General features: G+C 43.8%; 1 protein-coding gene across 2 annotated transcripts in view; it reads left to right on the plus strand.

The window, feature by feature from the left end:
• ctnnd2a (catenin (cadherin-associated protein), delta 2a) overlaps nt 1-18,922 on the plus strand; it is a 386,140-nt gene that overhangs the window by 274,378 nt on the left and 92,840 nt on the right. For both annotated transcript variants that reach the window (XM_066663258.1, XM_066663348.1), the window contains one exon: nt 8,295-8,508. In XM_066663258.1, the coding sequence (XP_066519355.1) occupies nt 8,295-8,508 (214 nt within the window). The remainder of the gene's footprint in view (nt 1-8,294; nt 8,509-18,922) is intronic.

Consider the following 18,922-nt stretch of genomic DNA (forward strand, 5'->3'; position numbering starts at 1 on the left):
GTGTGTGAAACTGTCCACAGGTGTGAGTGTGTGAGTGACTGGGTGAGTGTGTGAAACTGTCCACAGGTGTGAGTTTGTGAGTGACTGGGTGAGTGTGTGAAACTTTCCACAGGTGTGAGTTTGTGAGTGACTGGGTGAGTGTGTGAAACTGTCCACAGGTGTGAGTTTGTGAGTGACTGGGTGAGTGTGTGAAACTTTCCACAGGTGTGAGTTTGTGAGTGACTGGGTGAGTGTGTGAAACTGTCCACAGCTGTGAGTGTGTGAGTGACTGGGTGAGTGTGTGAAACTGTCCACAGGTGTGAGTGTGTGAGTGACTGGGTGAGTGTGTGAAACTGTCCACAGGTGTGAGTTTGTGAGTGACTGGGTGAGTGTGTGAAACTTTCCACAGGTGTGAGTTTGTGAGTGACTGGGTGAGTGTGTGAAACTGTCCACAGGTGTGAGTTTGTGAGTGACTGGGTGAGTGTGTGAAACTTTCCACAGGTGTGAGTTTGTGAGTGACTGGGTGAGTGTGTGAAACTGTCCACAGCTGTGAGTTTGTGAGTGACTGGGTGAGTGTGTGAAACTTTCCACAGGTGTGAGTGTGTGAGTGACTGGGTGAGTGTGTGAAACTTTCCACAAGTGTGAGTGTGTGAGTGATTGGGTGAGTGTGTGAAACTTTCCACAGGTGTGAGTTTGTGAGTGACTGGGTGAGTGTGTGAAACTTTCCACAGGTGTGAGTGTGTGAGTGACTGGGTGAGTGTGTGAAACTGTCCACAGGTGTGAGTTTGTGACTGACTGGGTGAGTGTGTGAAACTTTCCACAGGTGTGAGTGTGTGAGTGATTGGGTGAGTGTGTGAAACTTTCCACAGGTGTGAGTTTGTGAGTGACTGGGTGAGTGTGTGAAACTGTCCACAGCTGTGAGTTTGTGAGTGACTGGGTGAGTGTGTGAAACTTTCCACAGGTGTGAGTGTGTGAGTGACTGGGTGAGTGTGTGAAACTGTCCACAGGTGTGAGTGTGTGAGTGACTGGGTGAGTGTGTGAAACTTTCCACAGGTGTGAGTGACTGGGTGAGTGTGTGAAACTGTCCACAGGTGTGAGTTTGTGACTGACTGTGTGAGTGTGTGAAACTTTCCACAGGTGTGAGTGTGTGAGTGAATGGGTGAGTGTGTGAAACTGTCGACAGGTGTGAGTGTATGAGTGACTGGGTGAGTGTGTGAAACTTTCCACAGGTGTGAGTGTGTGAGTGACTGGGTGAGTGTGTGTAACTTTCCACAGCTGTGACTGTGTGAGTGACTGGGTGAGTGTGTGAAACTGTCCACAGCTGTGACTGTGTGAGTGACTGGGTGAGTGTGTGAAACTGTCCACAGCTGTGAGTGACTGGGTGAGAGTGTGAAACTGTCCACAGCTGTGACTGTGTGAGTGACTGGGTGAGTGTGTGAAACTTTCCACAGGTGTGAGTGTGTGAGTGACTGGGTGAGTGTGTGAGTGACTGGGTGAGTGTGTGAAACTTTCCACAGGTGTGAGTGTGTGAGTGACTGGGTGAGTGTGTGAGTGAATGGGTGAGTGTGTGAAACTGTCCACAGCTGTGAGTGTGTGAGTGACTGGGTGAGTGTGTGAGTGACTGGGTGAGTGTGTGAAACTGTCCACAGCTGTGAGTTTGTGAGTGACTGGGTGAGTGTGTGAAACTTTCCACAGCTGTGAGTGTGTGAGTGACTGGGTGAGTGTGTGAAACTTTCCACAGGTGTGAGTGTGTGAGTGACTGGGTGAGTGAGTGAGTGAGTGAGTGAGTGACTGGGTGAGAGTGTGAAACTGCCCACAGGTGTGAGTGTGTGAGTGACTGGGTGAGAGTGTGAAACTGCCCACAGGTGTGAGTGTGTGAGTGACTGGGTGAGAGTGTGAAACTGCCCACAGGTGTGAGTGTGTGAGTGACTGGGTGAGTGTGTGAGTGACTGAGTGACTGCATGAGTGAGTGTGTGAGTGACCGGGTGAGTGAATGAGTGAGCGACTGGGTGAGTGAGTGAGTGACTGGGTGAGTGAGTCAAACTGCCCAAAGAGAACAAAATTTAATGCATAATATTGCATAATATGTGTTTGTTTATTTTTTAATCCATTCATTCACTCGTTCATTCATTCAATCATTTATACATTCATTCATTCATCCATCACCTTCAGTGCACTCAAACAAGCCTACAATGCACCACAAAAAAGTAGCATACAACCCATGTACACTATTGGATAGTGGATTTCCATAATCCACTGCTTAGTTCGGTAAAACCTGAATGAAGTAACGTCTGAATTTGTTAACATTTCATTCAGTCCAGGTTGCGTTTCTGCTGGACTCTGGATTAATGAAAGGATAACAGGCAATGAATGATTGAATATATGAATGAATGAATGGACAGATGAATAAAAGGATGAATAAAAGGCATGCTATGACATTTTTACTCATCATATCTCTTTATTTAACAGCACTGTATAGAAATGCGTAGTTTAACAAACAGACTGGATGCACTTTATGACCACAGTGAAAAGTGACCAAAGGAAGTTATTGAATGAAGGCATCTGTGGTTTAGTCGCAGCAAACTCTGGAACAATACGAAGCCCTTATTACTGTTCGTAAATGAAATATTCTAGAGATCTACACAAATAATAGAAATTGTTGCACTATTCAAAACTATTATTCATGAAGAATTCACTGCAGCATGCATGTGCAAACCAAACAGAATCTTTTATCTAACACACGTCCTCGCCTTGAGATTCGTGCAAAAATATTTATCACGACATTTCTATTGAAAATCCGCCGCTGTGGATGCATTGTGTTTTCTTGTGGCGATTAACGCAGCAAAGGAAATGCTGCCTCATTCACCGCTGTGTGTTGAGTGTGCACTTCTGAAAGCGGCGTGGCCATGAAGTCTACTTCATTACAAAAGCCAAGGCGAGCCATTCTGCCGACGAGTGATTGCCTATTCACTCTGACACGGACTGAGCTGAACCTCACTAACAGTCCTGCTCCTGTTTCGGTGAGTGGTGGGGGGCGATTCAATCCCACACTGCTCTTCATCAAGGTTCTCCTCACACTTAGTGGGTAATGGGAGAAAAGGAGGGAATGGGGGAAAAACGGTGTCATCCTATGAATGTCAGCTGAGGGCCATTTTTGTCTGAGCAAATTGGGATATATGTCTAATTATATATTTAAAAGTATTTAGAGAAGCATTTGGTCATTGGTTATTTTTTAAAAACATACACTATTTACTAACATTATACATTCCATTAAATAATTATTAAAGGCAATATTACTACCTTAAAATGACAGCTTCAACATAATTGTCCTGTAATAGGGGGAATGGGACCCCTGTCATTGTTAGTCAGGGGCTCAGCGCTGCAGAATTTGCACTATGTAACTTTTGGAGGAAGGTGGGAAATGTTCTGCAAACAAACTACCAGTTAGTTTTGGTTGTGATGTCACAGCTCATACATTTTCAGTTGCTTCTGATTGGTTGCTGTCCCTGTGGTATGTGTAGACTCCAGTGCCTCAGTGCCATGACGGGGACAGTATACTGTACTGAACAAATGGTGCAATATTTCAGGTGAGAAATAAAGCTACATAGGAGTAAATTCTGTAAACCTGGCAACCTGTACCTGACCTGATGCCCATAGTCTTCATCAGGAACCGAGGAACGGAGGTCTGCAGCCAGACGTTATTAATAGCAGGTGGTCCCAGCACACACACACACACACACACACACACACTGTCTCAGGTAGCAGCTCATGTCTGGCTTAAGTTCAGCTTCATCAGCCATTTTTGGTGCAGAATCTAATCTGTCAATTTTCATTGGTGTGTGTGTGTGTGTGTGTGTGTGTGTGTGTGTGTGTATGTGAGTGTGTGTGTGTGTGTGCCATGATGTTGAGAGGAAGAACCGAGGCAAAAGAGCTCTCGAGAGAGCTGAGCGGAAATGGCTAAAACTCAGAGCTGCACTCTCCTGCTGAACCGAGCTGTGGCTCATTCTCTTTTAAAGGAACAGACACTGAATCCAGCCGTTCTCAATCCAGGGCTGTTTAGATGTGGGGAGAACACTGCTGTGGGGTTAGATCCTTTTGGTGTTTTGATCAAAGCATGTCATACATGTTTCATTAAGGGTATGTTCCCTTTAAAGCAGCGCTCTATAACATTACGGAGCCTTTCCTGAGCAAATATGGACAGATATACTGTGACCTCAGGTGTGCTCAGGCCCCTGCCCTGAATGGATGATATCTGATGAATGCACGCATCATCTCTGCTAAATCATAAGCCAGGGTGGGGTTCTGAGGCCAAGGACTGGCACTAGCAGATTTACATTTTTCTGCACAGAAATATGGGCTCTACTCTCGATAATAAGCGATCCAGGCCCTTTTCCGGAATGCGCTGGAAGTGTCCCCAGTCGGGAGTCTTGTTGCCGATCTCTCAGTGGGGGGTCTTTATATTTGCTTTGTTATTTGCACACTTCAAAAACATCTGTTGCGCCCCAGCAGTCGCCGATCACCATAATTAATCGAGCCGCCACCGCTAGGCCCTGCCTTTTTGACGCATCGCGATTGGAAAGAGTGTGCGCTGTTTCTTTTTTCTCTAAAGCACTGCTCTCAATGCATGGCTGCCTTTCAGAGCCAGACAGCCTTTTGCCTATTGATGCACACCAATCGGAAAATCAGATTACTTCTGCTCCTCGGGACGAGCTGAGGTTTTGTCTCCCTGCCAGAAGCCGATTGGAAGAGACTGAATTTGTTCGAGGGCCTCGGGAGACTCCAGTAAATCTGGAATGGCTTCTTTATTTTTTTCCTCCCCTCCCGAGGACAATGTCCAACCAGGCCTTTGGAAGCTGTTCTTCTCCGGCCTCTTTAAACTCATGCGTCATTGTACTGCAGTTGAGAGATGAAGAGACGAATGCGAGTGTGAACTTGAAGTTTTATTTACCGACAGAGTGAACTCCACGGTGAAAAAAATTTCTACAAAACCAAACGGGAGATCCAAGGGACGTGAGACCTGTGTTACATACAAACACAAACCTACAACACAAAATATAAGCAACGAGATGCACCTGTGAGTGCAACACACATGACTGTGAGAGCTCTGGCGTGTGTGTGTGGGGGGGGGGGGGGGGGGCGGCATGGCTACAGAGGACAAAGGAGGAAACAAGGATGCAAAGCAAGACGGCAACCCATGGCAACAACAGAACAGAGCACTGAACAGGGATGTGACAGTCACCCTGCCTCACTGCTAAAGAAGAGCACGTCAGCACTTACAGACTTGTAAATGGAGTACAGAGCGTTTCCTACCCTCTTCCAAAAGGTACATAGTGCAGTTTCTGCAGTGCTGAGCCCACAGTAGCAAATCTGTTCTTCTGTTATAGCACAGTGGAGCATGACAATGATTTTGAAGCTTTAATTTTAAGATAAAAATCACTATACAGTGTTTTTAAGACCCTTGCTGTACCTTTGAAAGGACTGTACCTTAAAACAGCAGTGTAGCTGTACAGGACACATTGCTTATGACAGTACAAAGTAGGGACCCTTTATACCTTCTGTATCAATGGGCACAGGGCAAGAACACACCCTATACCATATAACATATATTTACATATACCCAACATGGTCAAAAGGTTGACTACTCATTCATTCTTATGATATTAGAAGAGGGTTCGGTGCAATTATGGCACAGCTCAGCAGAATTATACATGCTCTGATACACTGGCACAGAATGGAGTGCTTCCCAATCGAACAAAATGTCTGTATGAGGTTGTGTTTCACTCACAGTGAGAGCAGGACTTGGTGTCGTTTCATTAAGACACATACTTTCACACACCGAGCAGATGCTTAGGGAGCACTGGCCGTACACGATGAACCATGCACTTTGGAGTCGTCGTCCATGCATTAGACTATTGAACTGGCTCAGCGTCTGCGTGGCTTAATCGCCGTGCGAATGTAATGATACTCAGGAAAGTGTACACACTTGAGGAAATGCGACTGGTTTTGAATTACCTTTTGAATTTGGCTGTATTATAAGTGGATATATTTTCAAGACCATTTGCTTAAATGATGACTGCAGCGGGATTGACCGCCTGTATGCTGAGGCACCTGTAAATGCAGGCATGCCTCTGTTAGCAACAAGATCTCCAAACATTAATGCAGACGTTAAAATAAATAAATAAATAAATAAATAAATAAAAGCAGCCCAAATATTCCTCACATTTCTATTTTACGTTTGGTTATGATTGGTTATGATTGATAGTTATTTTACATTCCCAAAGTGAGCTCCCATCCACTGGTGGCACTGTTTCACTAAATCAAACGTTCTGTTATGTGCCTGAAGAAAGGCTACAGAAACAGTGCTGTAAACTGAATGACACAAGTTGGGTCTCAATTCAGGGGCTGCATCCTTCCAAGGACACGATCTACGGAGGTCTGTCTTTTCAGTGTCCTTCGAAGGCTAAACCCAGGGTTTCCTGTGCTTTACAGTTAAGGCGGCCGCTCTTCGTTGCCAATGTCGTCCAACCCCTCCCTGCTCCCCTGTTGTAAACACTAATCAATAATAAGATATCCTTCAAAAGTTCCAAAGTACTTTCTGCGACTTTCTGTGTTTAATGGTTTAATGAGTTATTCCTCAGTTTTCAGTCTCAAACACGCATACTGAAGTATAATCCATCATTTAAGGCGAGCTGTGTGTCATCTCCGGGTTTTTCCCTGCGGCTGTGTGTACGATGTTTTGAATCATTGATTTGAACTTGCACTCAAGTTCCTCAAAGCGTCCAAACACTACACAGAGAACATCATTCATGAAATATCAGTGGATTTTACAGCACTGAACGATAACTCAGTTCGTTTCTTGAGCTTTAATTCCCAGCGTAAGCGCATGTGGGGCGGGGCTGATGATGTCATAGTTTTTGGTTTTTTTTTTTTTTTTTGAGATTTTCTGGTTTGGTGAAAATTGTTTTAGTTGTTGTAGCACATTAGAAGTGCTATTGTTTATGGTATGATTTTGTTTACTAGCACGTATGTTATTGGAACTGTTATTGCACTTTAATTGCTTTGTTAATTTATGAATAAAGAGTAAATAACATTAAAAGGTTATTGCCCTGTTGCCGCCACACCCCAGGAGGGAAGTTAACAAATTCGGACGTTACTTCATTCAGCTTTTACCGAACTAAGCAGTGGATTATGGAAATCACCTATCCAATAGTGTACATGGGTTGTATGCTACTTTTTTGTGGTGCATTGTGGGATTGTTTGAGTGCACTGAAAACCATCCACTGTTTTCGGACACTACTACAAAATGGATGAAGCCCACAATAGTGCACTGTATAGTGAATATATAAGGCACAGTACAGTTTCTGATGCAACGAGAGATTAACACAAACACAAAACACTGCTGTTTCTAATCTTTTGAAGCTTAGTGTTAGGATATTGGGTTAGAGTTAGGTTTCAAGGCTGTTTTAAAGCTGAGTTTTAATGTCAAAACCAACATATATATTTACTACACACTTTATGAGGACCAAGTTTATTTAGTACCCCTGGGAATGGTCTTTAAGTAAAAAGAATATACAGATTTACAGATTTATGTGTGCTCTTGCAGTATATTTACAGCAGTGATAACAGAGGGCTGAAGTGGCGAGCTTTAGGGCAATGTAACTGAACATCCGACTTGATTTATTTCTCTTATGAAAGGCCTGAGAGCCTGGAGTGTGCGAGTACATGAAGTGTCAGTCTCTCTCTCTCTCTCTCTCTCTCTCTCTCTCTCTCTCTCTCTCTCTCTCTCAGTCCCAGGGCCTTTTAATGAACTTGGTTGCCTTTAATTGACTGGTGCAGAACATAAAGCCTCTGTTGACAGAGACTTAGTCATGCCATTCATCCTCAATAGCCATCAAAAGGATGATTCAAACGCTGGCAAGTTTTGTCTTCGCACTGAGCTTTAGAAAAAGCCTGGCCTGTCTAAGGCATGCTTCTCCTTATATGGTCTCTGCTCAGTGTCTGATAGAACCTCCAACCATTTATAGACACCCCTTATAATGAGTGGATTCAGCCACTTTGTGGACCTATTGTGGACTCAAATGTTCAGCTAATCACACACAGTCCGTATAGCTTCCGTCTGATGCCCAATCCCAAGGACTCGCCAGAGGGCACGGAGCCATATCTGCTGGACTATGGCTGGATGATATGCTTCCTACACTTATTGTAGCCAATAAACCATCTGATCAAATATGGCCCTAACATCCAGATACTTTCAGGAGGAATCACATCTCTTTTTCCTGTGAAATGTATTATATTCCCATCTCCTCTCTTCCCAGATCCGAAGACAGGGGGGTATCCCATTGCTGGTGGACCTGCTGGACCATAGGATGGCGGAGGTGCACCGGAGTGCTTGTGGTGCTCTGAGGAACTTGGTGTATGGAAAAGCTAACGATGATAACAAGATCGCTCTGAAGAACTGTGGAGGAATCCCCGCCCTCGTCCGTCTGCTGCGAAAAACCTCGGACGTGGACATCCGGGAACTGGTCACTGGTAAGATGTGGGTTTATTGTATGCTTTAATCTGGAATAGCACCCGGTTCTGAGTCTAATGTGTTTTAAACTGAAAGTTCATGGCATTCCTTTAAAGTTGTGCTCAGATTTGAAACCCAGAGTTTTTGTTTGCCAGCTTGTTTCACATGGGTCTGTTTTTGTTGTAGCACGCTTCTTTTGTTGCAAACACATGCCAGAGTGCATCAGGATAAAATAGCATCCTGTGCTTGGGTGTTTTTGCGTATCACACAAACTCCTCCTCCCTGTCAAGGCCAATTTCTACCGGATGTCATTCTGAAATGTTCCTCTCGTTTGTCTGATGGAACAGATATGCTTCCGTTTTAATCAGCGCTCGCACCGACTGTATTAGACATGCATCTTGCATCTGTCAAAGCACTCGCCCTTCTGTTCTGCCACATTTTTCATGTGTCAAGTGCGTTTTTTTTCTTTTTCAACTGCACGCATGAATGAAGCATAAACTCCACAAAGACTCGGTCAAATCTCACACTTCCGTTTACTACGGCTGTTGAAACTAAATTAAACATCACAATTTAGTAAAACTGCCTGATCTCGGTGATGTAGTAGTTACACATTTCACTTTATGACAGGGGTTAAAATCTGTGACAGTGATTTTATCGCAATAACAGATTTGCTGTTTGTGCCGTCGAGTGTTAAATGTGCAAGAAAACAGTTTAATTTGGAGAGGAGAGGAGGAAGAGGGCTGATTTTCCTGCCTCGGCTGGTGGGGAATGCACACACAGTTGCCTGGATATTCCTAACCATATTGTGCAAATGTTGAGAGGACATATTCTGCCTCTTTTCCACAAATAAACAGTTCTGGGGTTTAACTGAAACATCTGTGACTTGCTATGGTCAAAATAACACAAGGATCAAACACCACAGCAGCGTTACAGCCCGGTTCAGAGCAGCTACTATGTGTCAGGAGATCTGGATTCAGCACCTGTTCCTTTAAATGAGTATGAGCCACAGCTCAGTTCTATGGTTTTTAACCATTTCAGCTCTGTTCTCTTTCTTTTCTGTTTGTATTTTCTCAGTGCTCAAGATTTTTCTGAGCTTGTTTGTTTTGTTTTGTTTTTTTTGGTTTGCTTCATTTAAATTAGTCTTCATACTCTCACATAAACACATAAAATGAAGTGTTTATAAAGCAATTGTAAAGTGTCTACATTCTATGTAAAATGCAGTGTGAACTCAGACCAGCTCAATTTATACCAGGTTTAAAGCAAATTTATGCCCCTGCTTTGTCTCAACAGAGTTTATGCTGTAGCTTGGGCAAGTTCCCTACGCCACTGTGAGCGTTTATACTTGTGCGCTGGTGTCTGCATCACTCTGTAAATAAATCTCTTATCATAAACATCAGGCTTCGAGCCTAATTAGTACACAGTGTAATGGTGTAGCTTCCATGCAGTGCCAGGAAAGCAACAAATACAAAGCTAGCAGCTTTTTTTCCTTCATTTGTTCCCGCTCTTTGAGGTGAGGTGTATTTTTGTTTATTTATTTGTTTGTTTTTGAGGCATCTGTACAGTATATCCAATTTTTTCCATTTGTACCACCGTTTCACTCCATCATGTCCAAAACAATGCTTGAGGATATCTCTCCCCTCTTTAGTGTGGAGAATAGGAGGTCATTGCTCTGGACGTCTCTCCCCAGTTTGATCCACGTCGGTCTGACTGTGTACCAATCACAGATGTTGCTAAATAGTGGCTACGTAGTTATGGTTCTGGGGAGGTGTGTAGCGTTTGCATTGTTTACAGTGTAGATTAATCACAGAAGGATAAATTGGTCTTCAGCTAACCCACAAAAATGTTTTTTTTTTTAATTAAAACTTTAAGAAGCGTAGAATTTGGCCGTTAGCATTAGATACCCCTTTTAGAGGAGCTAATGCTAAAGCTAATGCTGGAGCTAGTCAATGCTAAGGAAGTTTTATTCAATGATGGATATGAAAAAAAAAAAGGTCACTGGCTCACCACCTGATTAGCCAAGTCTGCTTCACTGATTCGAGTCTGCTTTAAAATATTATAGACTTCATCCCATTATATGAAACAAAATACAACATGCTTCATAAAATAACGGCATCCACGTAGATCTAAACCACAGAAGGTTATTTGTATATGATTAGCACACCTTATTTCAGTGTTTTTCGGAGGTTTTTGTCGTCAAATGTCACCACTTTTTTGCAAATAAAAGTACAGCCACATATGTCACATTTGTCCGACACAGTAGATGCACTAAAACAGTAGGAAGCTGGACACTCCAATCATGCCACTGGACATGCCATTGGGTTTAAATGAGCATTGAACTTGCTTTCCTAATGATACATTTCCAAGGACACTGTTAGAGTGGGAGTCTCCTGCTTGGGGGTAGTTTAACTCCATTATTGCATAATTGATCTGTAAATGGACGGCTGGATTCTGGCTTCAGATGTTATTTGGATATGGCTTTTGTCTTCTTTGGTTTTCTTTTCCGTAGCTAAAATGCCTCGCTCTGACCAGGAATAGCACACAGAGATGGAACCTGATGGCCTGTGTAAGGGTCATCATCTTGAAATCTGTCCTCTGTAGGTCACCACCGCACTGAGCAGGCAATGGAGCAAAGACTGCTGGGAATTATTACAAGATCTGTGTGATATTATAACAGTACAAGCCCACCTTTTTCTGGGACTGCTTTGCATCAATGACACTTTGTGTCATATATACAGTATATACAAGGTCAAAGGTCACAAGACACTCTTTTATTTTCAAAAGGAAATGGAAAATGACATATTTGAATACCCCAGCAAGTAATTGGTAATTGGTAATCTTTATGCTATCTCTGCGACATGACAGCCATCTTGAAAGCCACCATATTTGATCAAGGGCAACTTTATTCAATGGGAAAATGATCATGTAGCATATCAAAAAGACCAGAATTGTTTTGGAAATTGATTGCTGCAAACAGATTTGCAATATCTCTTGTGATCCAAAAGTTATCAACACAGAAATTTCAAAATATTCATTGTTGGTTACAGGCTCGTTACAGGCTCATTAAGGCTTATTACAAGCTCATTAAAGGCTCGACCAGACCCTAAATGCTCAGTGCTACCTGACAATGCTACAGGAAACAGTGTTCCCATCCATCCTGAGCGAAGATGGCTTTAGACTCGCCCTGAATATTCACTCACATTTAGGAACTGCTCCACCAGGGGGTGCATTTCAGTGTGTGAAATGAATCACACTGTGTGTTATTGTTGTTTAATTACTAATTTTCCTTTGATATTCCTTTACTATTTGGAGAAATGATGAGCAAGTTTTCATGAAGAAACTTGGTACAGTACGATAGTGTTTAGACCATCTTTTTCAAGTTATTATTAGAAGAATACTAGAGCGGTTACATGGTGGAGAGAAGGGCTGGGAGAGTTGTAACCCCAATTATTCCTGGAAAGTGTGTTTATTTTTGACACACTGCTGTGACTGTTGAGAACAGCCAGTAAGTGTTTTGCAGTAAGTCCATGCCTCAAGGTGTGTGATTATACAATTTCCAAACATTCATAAAGTCAGCGTGGGTGTTGTTTGAAGGAAAGGTTTAAAGACACCTGTGCTGGTTAATCCTGATGAACAAAGATTACCATAGAGCTGAGAGCAGCATGCAATAGTAGCTAATAGTAGCTTTAACTGCAGTGTATGACACAATTTCTGACAAAATTCAACTGATTTCATCTGGAAAAGCAACATTTCTATCGCTATTAAATACAATTCAGACAGCGGTTGTGTCACTGAACACAGAAAATGTAATTGTTTCAATAATTTGACATGACAATTATCCATCCATTATCTGTAGCCGCTTATCCAGTTTAGGGTCGCGGGGGGTCCAGAGCCTACCTGGAATCATTGGGCGCAAGGCGGGAATGCACCCTGGAGGGGACGCCAGTCCCTCACAGGGCAACACAGACACATTCACACCTACGGACACTTTCGAGTCGCCAATCCACCTGCAACGTGTGTTTTTGGACTGTGGGAGGAAACCGGAGCACCCGGAGGAAACCCACGCGGACACGGGGAGAACACACCAACTCCTCACAGACAGTCACCCGGAGCGGGAAACGAACCCACAACCTCCAGGCCCCTGGAGCTGTGTGACTGCGACACTACCTGCTGCGCCACCGTGCCGCCCTCATGACAATTATGTAAATATTAATTGTATTCTCATTATAGTGAGCAATAAAACATATACAATTATAAAATGACTACATTTTCTTTAGTAATTATGTTTTTTTTATAATATTCATATTATAATAAATACAAGTAGCAGTAATATATCAATAATGTGTTTAGTCAGTTAAATCACAACTCTTATAGTAATATTTAAAAAATAACCGAACAATATACTGTTGTGTAATGTGTTATGTTTTAATAATTTTGTACTTAATTAATACTTAATGTAGGGCAGCACGGTGGCGCAGCAGGTAGTGTCACACAGCTACAGCAACCTGGAGGTTGTGGGTTCTAGTCCCGCTCCGGGTGACTGTCTGTGAGGAATGTGGTGTGTTCTCCCTGTGTCTGCGTGGGTTTCCTCTGGGTGACTGTCTGTGAGCAGTGTGGTGTGTTCTCCCTGTGTCTGCGTGGGTTTCCTCTGGGTGACTGAACTGGATAATGAATGAATGAATACTTAATGAATTCATTTCATATTGACAAAAGAAACAGTGTAAGACAAGACAGTAAAAGAATACTAATATATACAAAAAATGCTCACAGCTAACTCATACGCTGCTTCTAGCAATAAACGACCTTGCTGCTGTCTTAAAACAACTGGCCCTAGTCATGGTAAAGTACTCTGGCATATCACTACAAATGGTTGTGGCTGGGGCACTCTAAGCTCCTCTGCCTCTAATAAGGCGGTGAATCAGAGTCGCACTGGGCCTTGGCATGAATTTACTGCTTGTTTATGCTCTGGCTGTGGGAAGAGGCTCGGTGAAGTCCTGCTGTGGAGGAAAATGGGGGTCTATCGCACATTTATTCAAGAGGAGAGCAAAGCCCACCTGCACAGGGAGGTGTAAATGGGCAAAATAGCTTTGTTTCTCTCTCTCTCTCTCTCTATTTCTCTCTGGCTCTCTCCCTCTCTGATGCATTGTTCAGCCAGGAAAGCTGACTCAACATAACCAGAACAATGACTCAGCACAAAATTAATAATGAATTATTTCTATACCTAGAAAGAGACAGAGAGAGAGAGAGAGAGACAGAGAGAGAGAGAGAGAGAGAGAGAGAGAGAGAGAGAGGTTTGTAATTTATAATTAGTCACACAGCTCCAGGGACCTGGAGGTTGTGGGTTCGAGTCCCGTTCCAGGTGACTGTCTGTGAGGAGTTTGGTGTGTTCTCCCTGTGTCTGCGTGGGTCTCCTCCGGGTGACTGTCTGTGAGGAGTGTGGTGTGTTCTCCCTGTGTCTGCGTGGGTCTCCTCCGGGTGACTGTCTGTGAGGAGTGTGGTGTGTTCTCCCTGTGTCTGTGTGGGTTTCCTCCGGGTGACTGTCTGTGAGGAGTTGGTGTGTTCTCCCTGTGTCTGCGTGGGTCTCCTCCGGGTGACTGTCTGTGAGGAGTGTGGTGTGTTCTCCCTGTGTCTGCATGGGTTTCCTCCGAGTGTCTGTCTGTGAGGAGTTGATGTGTTCTCCCTGTGTCTGCGTGGGTTTCCTCCGGGTGACTGTCTGTGAGGAGTGTGGTGTGTTCTCCCTGTGTCCGCGTGGGTTTCCTCTGGGTGACTGTCTGTCAGGAGTGTGGTGTGTTCTCTCTGTGTCTGCATGGGTTTCCTCCGGGTGACTGTCTGTGAGGAGTGTTGTATGTTCTCTCTGTGTCTGCGTGGGTTTCCTCCTGGTGACTGTCTGTGAGGAGTGTTGTGTGTTCTCTCTGTGTCTGTGTGGGTTTCCTCCGGGTGACTGTCTGTGAGGGGTGTGGTGTGTTCTCCCTGTGTCCGCGTGGGTTTCCTCCGGGTGACTGTCTGTGAGGAGTTTGGTGTATTCTCTCTGTGTCTGCGTTGGTTTCCTCCGGGTGACTGTCTATGAGGAGTGTGGTGTGTTCTCCCTGTGTCTGTGTGGGTTTCCTCAGGGTGACTGTCTGTGAGGAATGTTGTGTGTTCTCTCTGTGTCTGTGTGGGTTTCCTCCGGGTGACTGTCTGTGAGGAGTGTGGTGTGTTCTCTCTGTGTCCACGTGGGTTTCCTCTGGGTGATTGTCTGTGAGGAGTGTGGTGTGTTCTCTCTGTGTCTGCGTGGGTTTCCTCCGGGTGACTGTCTGAGAGGAGTGTGGTGTGTTCTCTCTGTGTCTGCGTGGGTTTCCTCCAGGTGACTGTCTGAGAGGAGTGTGGTGTGTTCTCTCTGTGTCTGAGTGGGTTTCCTCTGGGTGACTGTCTGTGAGGAGTGTTGTGTGTTCTCTCTGTGTCTGTGTGGGTTTCCTCTGGGTGCTCCGGTTTCCTCCCATGGTCCAAAAAAACATGCTGTAGGTGGATTCCAAACATTCATAAAGAAAATGTATATTGGCAACTCATAAGTGTGAGTTTGTGTGTGTGTGAGTGTGTGTTGCCCTGTGAAGGAATGGTGCCCCCTCCAGGGTGTATTCCCGCCCTGCGCCCAATAATTCCAGGTAGTCTCTGGCCACACCGTGACCCTGATCTCGATAAGCGGTTACAGATAATGAATGAATGAATGAATAAGAAGAGGAAGAAGAAGAATTACTTGATGGGTTTCATATTTATAAACCGAACTCCTGTCATTATTCTTTTCCAAGAGTTAAAGTTGTTTCTGTATAAATATAAGTACATTTTTTTGTCTTATTTTCCTATTGTAAAAATTCATATGTTTTGCTGTGTGTGTGCGGCCCTGTGTGGACAGAGTAGAGGAGGTGAATGTGAGCTTTCTGCTGGTGATATTGCAGAGTTCTACTTTTGCCAAGAAGGCATTAAAAAAGGATTCCACTAGTTGCTATGTATGGGAGAAAACAGCTTTTTAGGCAGGCAGTTAGCCGGCGAGCAGAGCCGAACTGTGCCAGGGAAAACAGGTTCTCAAAGTCCCAACAGGATGAGGTATAGCAGCCACGTAGAAACAATAGTCAGGTTTTACACCTCAAACACACCGCTCTACGTTAAAAGACGCTTACTTTCAGAATGTAAACAACAGAGAGAACTGTGATTAGTCACAACTGTAGACGTTTCCTTTAAAGGAACATTGTAGTGATAATAATATACCTGTACCGTACCTTTTTTTTTTTCTAAGAGCATAGGGGTGGCTTTTGTGAGCTTGACCCTACCTTACTTGGCTGAATGTCATCAGTTCCTCACAGCTATGTTCCAACATAAAGTGCAAACAACCTACCTGTAAATAACCGTGATATCAGACTCACTGTTGGATAAAGAAGTGTCCACAGCCACTCATTTCATCATCTGTGTGTATTATGATTTATGTGTGGTGCAGAAAATATGACAGTTTTCTTGTCAGATCTTGTCCGATCCGCTACAGAACCAATCAGATTCAATACATTTATTCAATCTCTCAGCTCGATAAAGACACTGCAGGAGTGGAGGGGTCTCTAAAGGGGGCGGCTGTAAGGTGAAAATTGTCATGTCCAAGATTGCATTATAATTACTAAAGGACATGTTTTTTTTTCCCCAAACCCGCTACATGTAGCTTTTTAAACACTTTTATACAGTGAAATATGACCATGGTTCCAATGAAAGTGATGCTAAACCCAGTTATTATGAGAATATTACATAGTGCTGTGTTTATGATGGTGGCGTTTGGGGATAAGAACTTAGTAACACTCTGAGATCAATGCCGTGTTCCAGTGTGTGCTGTGGCTGCTGCAGCTAATTCGATTTGCTGTTGTCTGTGGAAGAGTGGAATGAGTTGCGTGAATGCAGCTCCGCTGTTCTAGCCCCCAGCTACGTGTATTGACCTTTATTTCTGTGCATGTATGTGTGTGTGTGTGTGTGTGTGTGTGTGTGTGTGTGTGTGTGTGTGTGTCCTAATATATAATATACACCACAGTTAGCTGAGTCTTGAGAAATGGATTCCTGACTGAATGGGAGTTATTCTGATCTTTGTGAATACAGCACAAAGTCGACTGATAGCTGAAAATCACCATCTCTAGAAAATGTAGAGATGGTGTGTGTGTGTGTGTGTGTCTGCCTTGTCCATTTGGAAATGTGCACTCTGTGGTCATACACTTACCTACTTCTGCTGATGTGCAGACCAGGTCATAAGTTTGGAAAACGGGCATGTGAAACCCAGACTGGTATCAAGATGAAAACATACATATTTTGCTAAAATAGCATTCCCAAATAGCATTTGTGAATTCTCTATGAATGTGATGTGAATGTTTGGCAACGCTGTGTTGATATGCTGTGATCTGAACCTAGTCCAAACCCTAAACCTAGCCCTAAACTGAACCTGGAAAAGCTACCCTCAAGTTAGAAATGCAGTGTGTTGTGTTTGTGTAATGCTGTCGCTAACAGTGAAACCTGATGTATTCATAGCACTCCTTTGGGATCACAACCTTCACATTTACATTTACAGCATTCAGCAGATGCTCTTATCCAGAGCGACTCACAAATGTGCTTAGAGTTCAGACAGAATGTGTGTATCCTAGCTAGTACAAATAGGTCTGTGTCCAAACTCCTTCAGCTCAGATGCTGCCAGAACAAGGGCCAGTGCTGATACCTAGAAGGAACAAAACACAGTATAAGTGCAATACACAGCCTCTAGTCAGCGCTCAAACCTAAAATATAAAGGGGTTAAGCGCAGTATAAGGATAAAAATATATATCTGAATGCTGCTAAGCTAAGCTGCATTTCATGGTGATTGACATGGCTTTGGACAATCAGCTCTCTGCAGGGTTTACACATTGCCATTTAGTGCACAGTCGGAACCCGAAGTGAGCTGGGGCTGAAAGCTTACCCAGTTCCAGGGACCGGGTACCAGTGGAAAAGCCAAAAGAGCCGTGCCGAGTCGAGTCGAGTTGTGTAGGTTCTATGCAGTGGAAAAGTGCCAAAAGAGATGTGTCTTTAGTCTGTGCTTGAAGACTGAGTGTAAAAGACTTATACACACCCTCTATGTAGACCTTAGAGAACAATTTAAATGCTGTATAACTATGTTCTAATTCACTTTTACCTTTAAGGCTCTGAGTGCATCTAAGAAGAATTCTTTTATTAAGATGTGTTTGTGAATCCAGCTTCTGGACGATGGTGTAATACTCCACTGCAACTCCACATTCCACAGAGCTGAAGTTATTCTCTCTTCATCATGGTGTCAGCTTGTGAAGAGCCTGTGATTTTTTGCTGAGATTGGAGGTGTTGGTATTTTTGGCTGAGGCCGAGTCCACTACATTTCTAGCGTGAAATGGTGGTCAGTGCTGAGTTACAGGCCAGAAACTGGCCTCAGAAACTGAGAGGACATAAAACAAGTCTGATAGTTCTAACTCACCCACACACACACACACACACACACACACACACACACACACAGAGTCAAATTGGCATTATTGGATGCAATATGAAGTGAGCCATTAGAGTGAATGCTATCAGCGATGATCATTTCCACTGGCCTTTGCCCACTGTCCAGTTCATGAATAAAGGCAGGAAATAGCCACAGCAAAGTATGTTCTGACAGGATCAGTGTGTGAACGCTGGCTTAATAAAACATGGTCACCTTGAAGCAGTGGGCAGTCATTAACGCTGGACTAATGCAGTCAGCTGTAACGCTGGAGTGCTAAGAGCTGCTGCTGAAGTTCTAATAGCTCAGTGTGACACTTCCTCGTTTGACCCAATGTTTGTCACAAGCCTCTGCTCGGCCTTTACAGCCAACAGCTGTGATTATGACCACTGCCCACTGCCCACTGCTCGCTGCCCACTGCTAATACTGACAGCAATTACTGAGCTACTGTATATATCACTCTGTCTACACCCCTCCTCTCTCTCTCTCTCTCTCTCTCTCTCTCTCTCTCTCTTCCCTTTCTCTCTATCATTGTTTCTTGCTTCTCACTCAGTGACTCATCCCTCTGTCTTATTGTCACTTTTCTCTCTTTTCTTTTTTTTTTACTTTCTTATCTTTTTTATTTCTGTCTCTCTATTTTAATCACTCCCCTTTCTCTCTCTCTCTCTCTCTCTCTCTCTCTCTCTCTCTATCTCTTTCTCTCTCTCTCTCTTTCTCTCTCTCTCTCTCTCAGTTTATCTTTGTTTCTTTCTATCTCCCTTTCTTAAAACTCATCCATATTTCTCTTTTCCCTTTTTTCGTTCTTACTTCTTATTTCTTTCCCTCGGTCACTCTGTTTGTCTCTCTGTCTGTCTGTCTGTCTCTCTCTCTCTCTCTCTCTCTCTCTCTCTCTCTCTCTCTGTGTGTGTGTGTGTGTGTGTGTCCTGATTGGAGGGTTCTTCAGTAATCAAGAG

Source organism: Hoplias malabaricus, chromosome 1 (genome assembly GCF_029633855.1).
Source record: "Hoplias malabaricus isolate fHopMal1 chromosome 1, fHopMal1.hap1, whole genome shotgun sequence".
In the NCBI taxonomy this organism is placed as follows: Eukaryota; Metazoa; Chordata; class Actinopteri; order Characiformes; family Erythrinidae; genus Hoplias; species Hoplias malabaricus.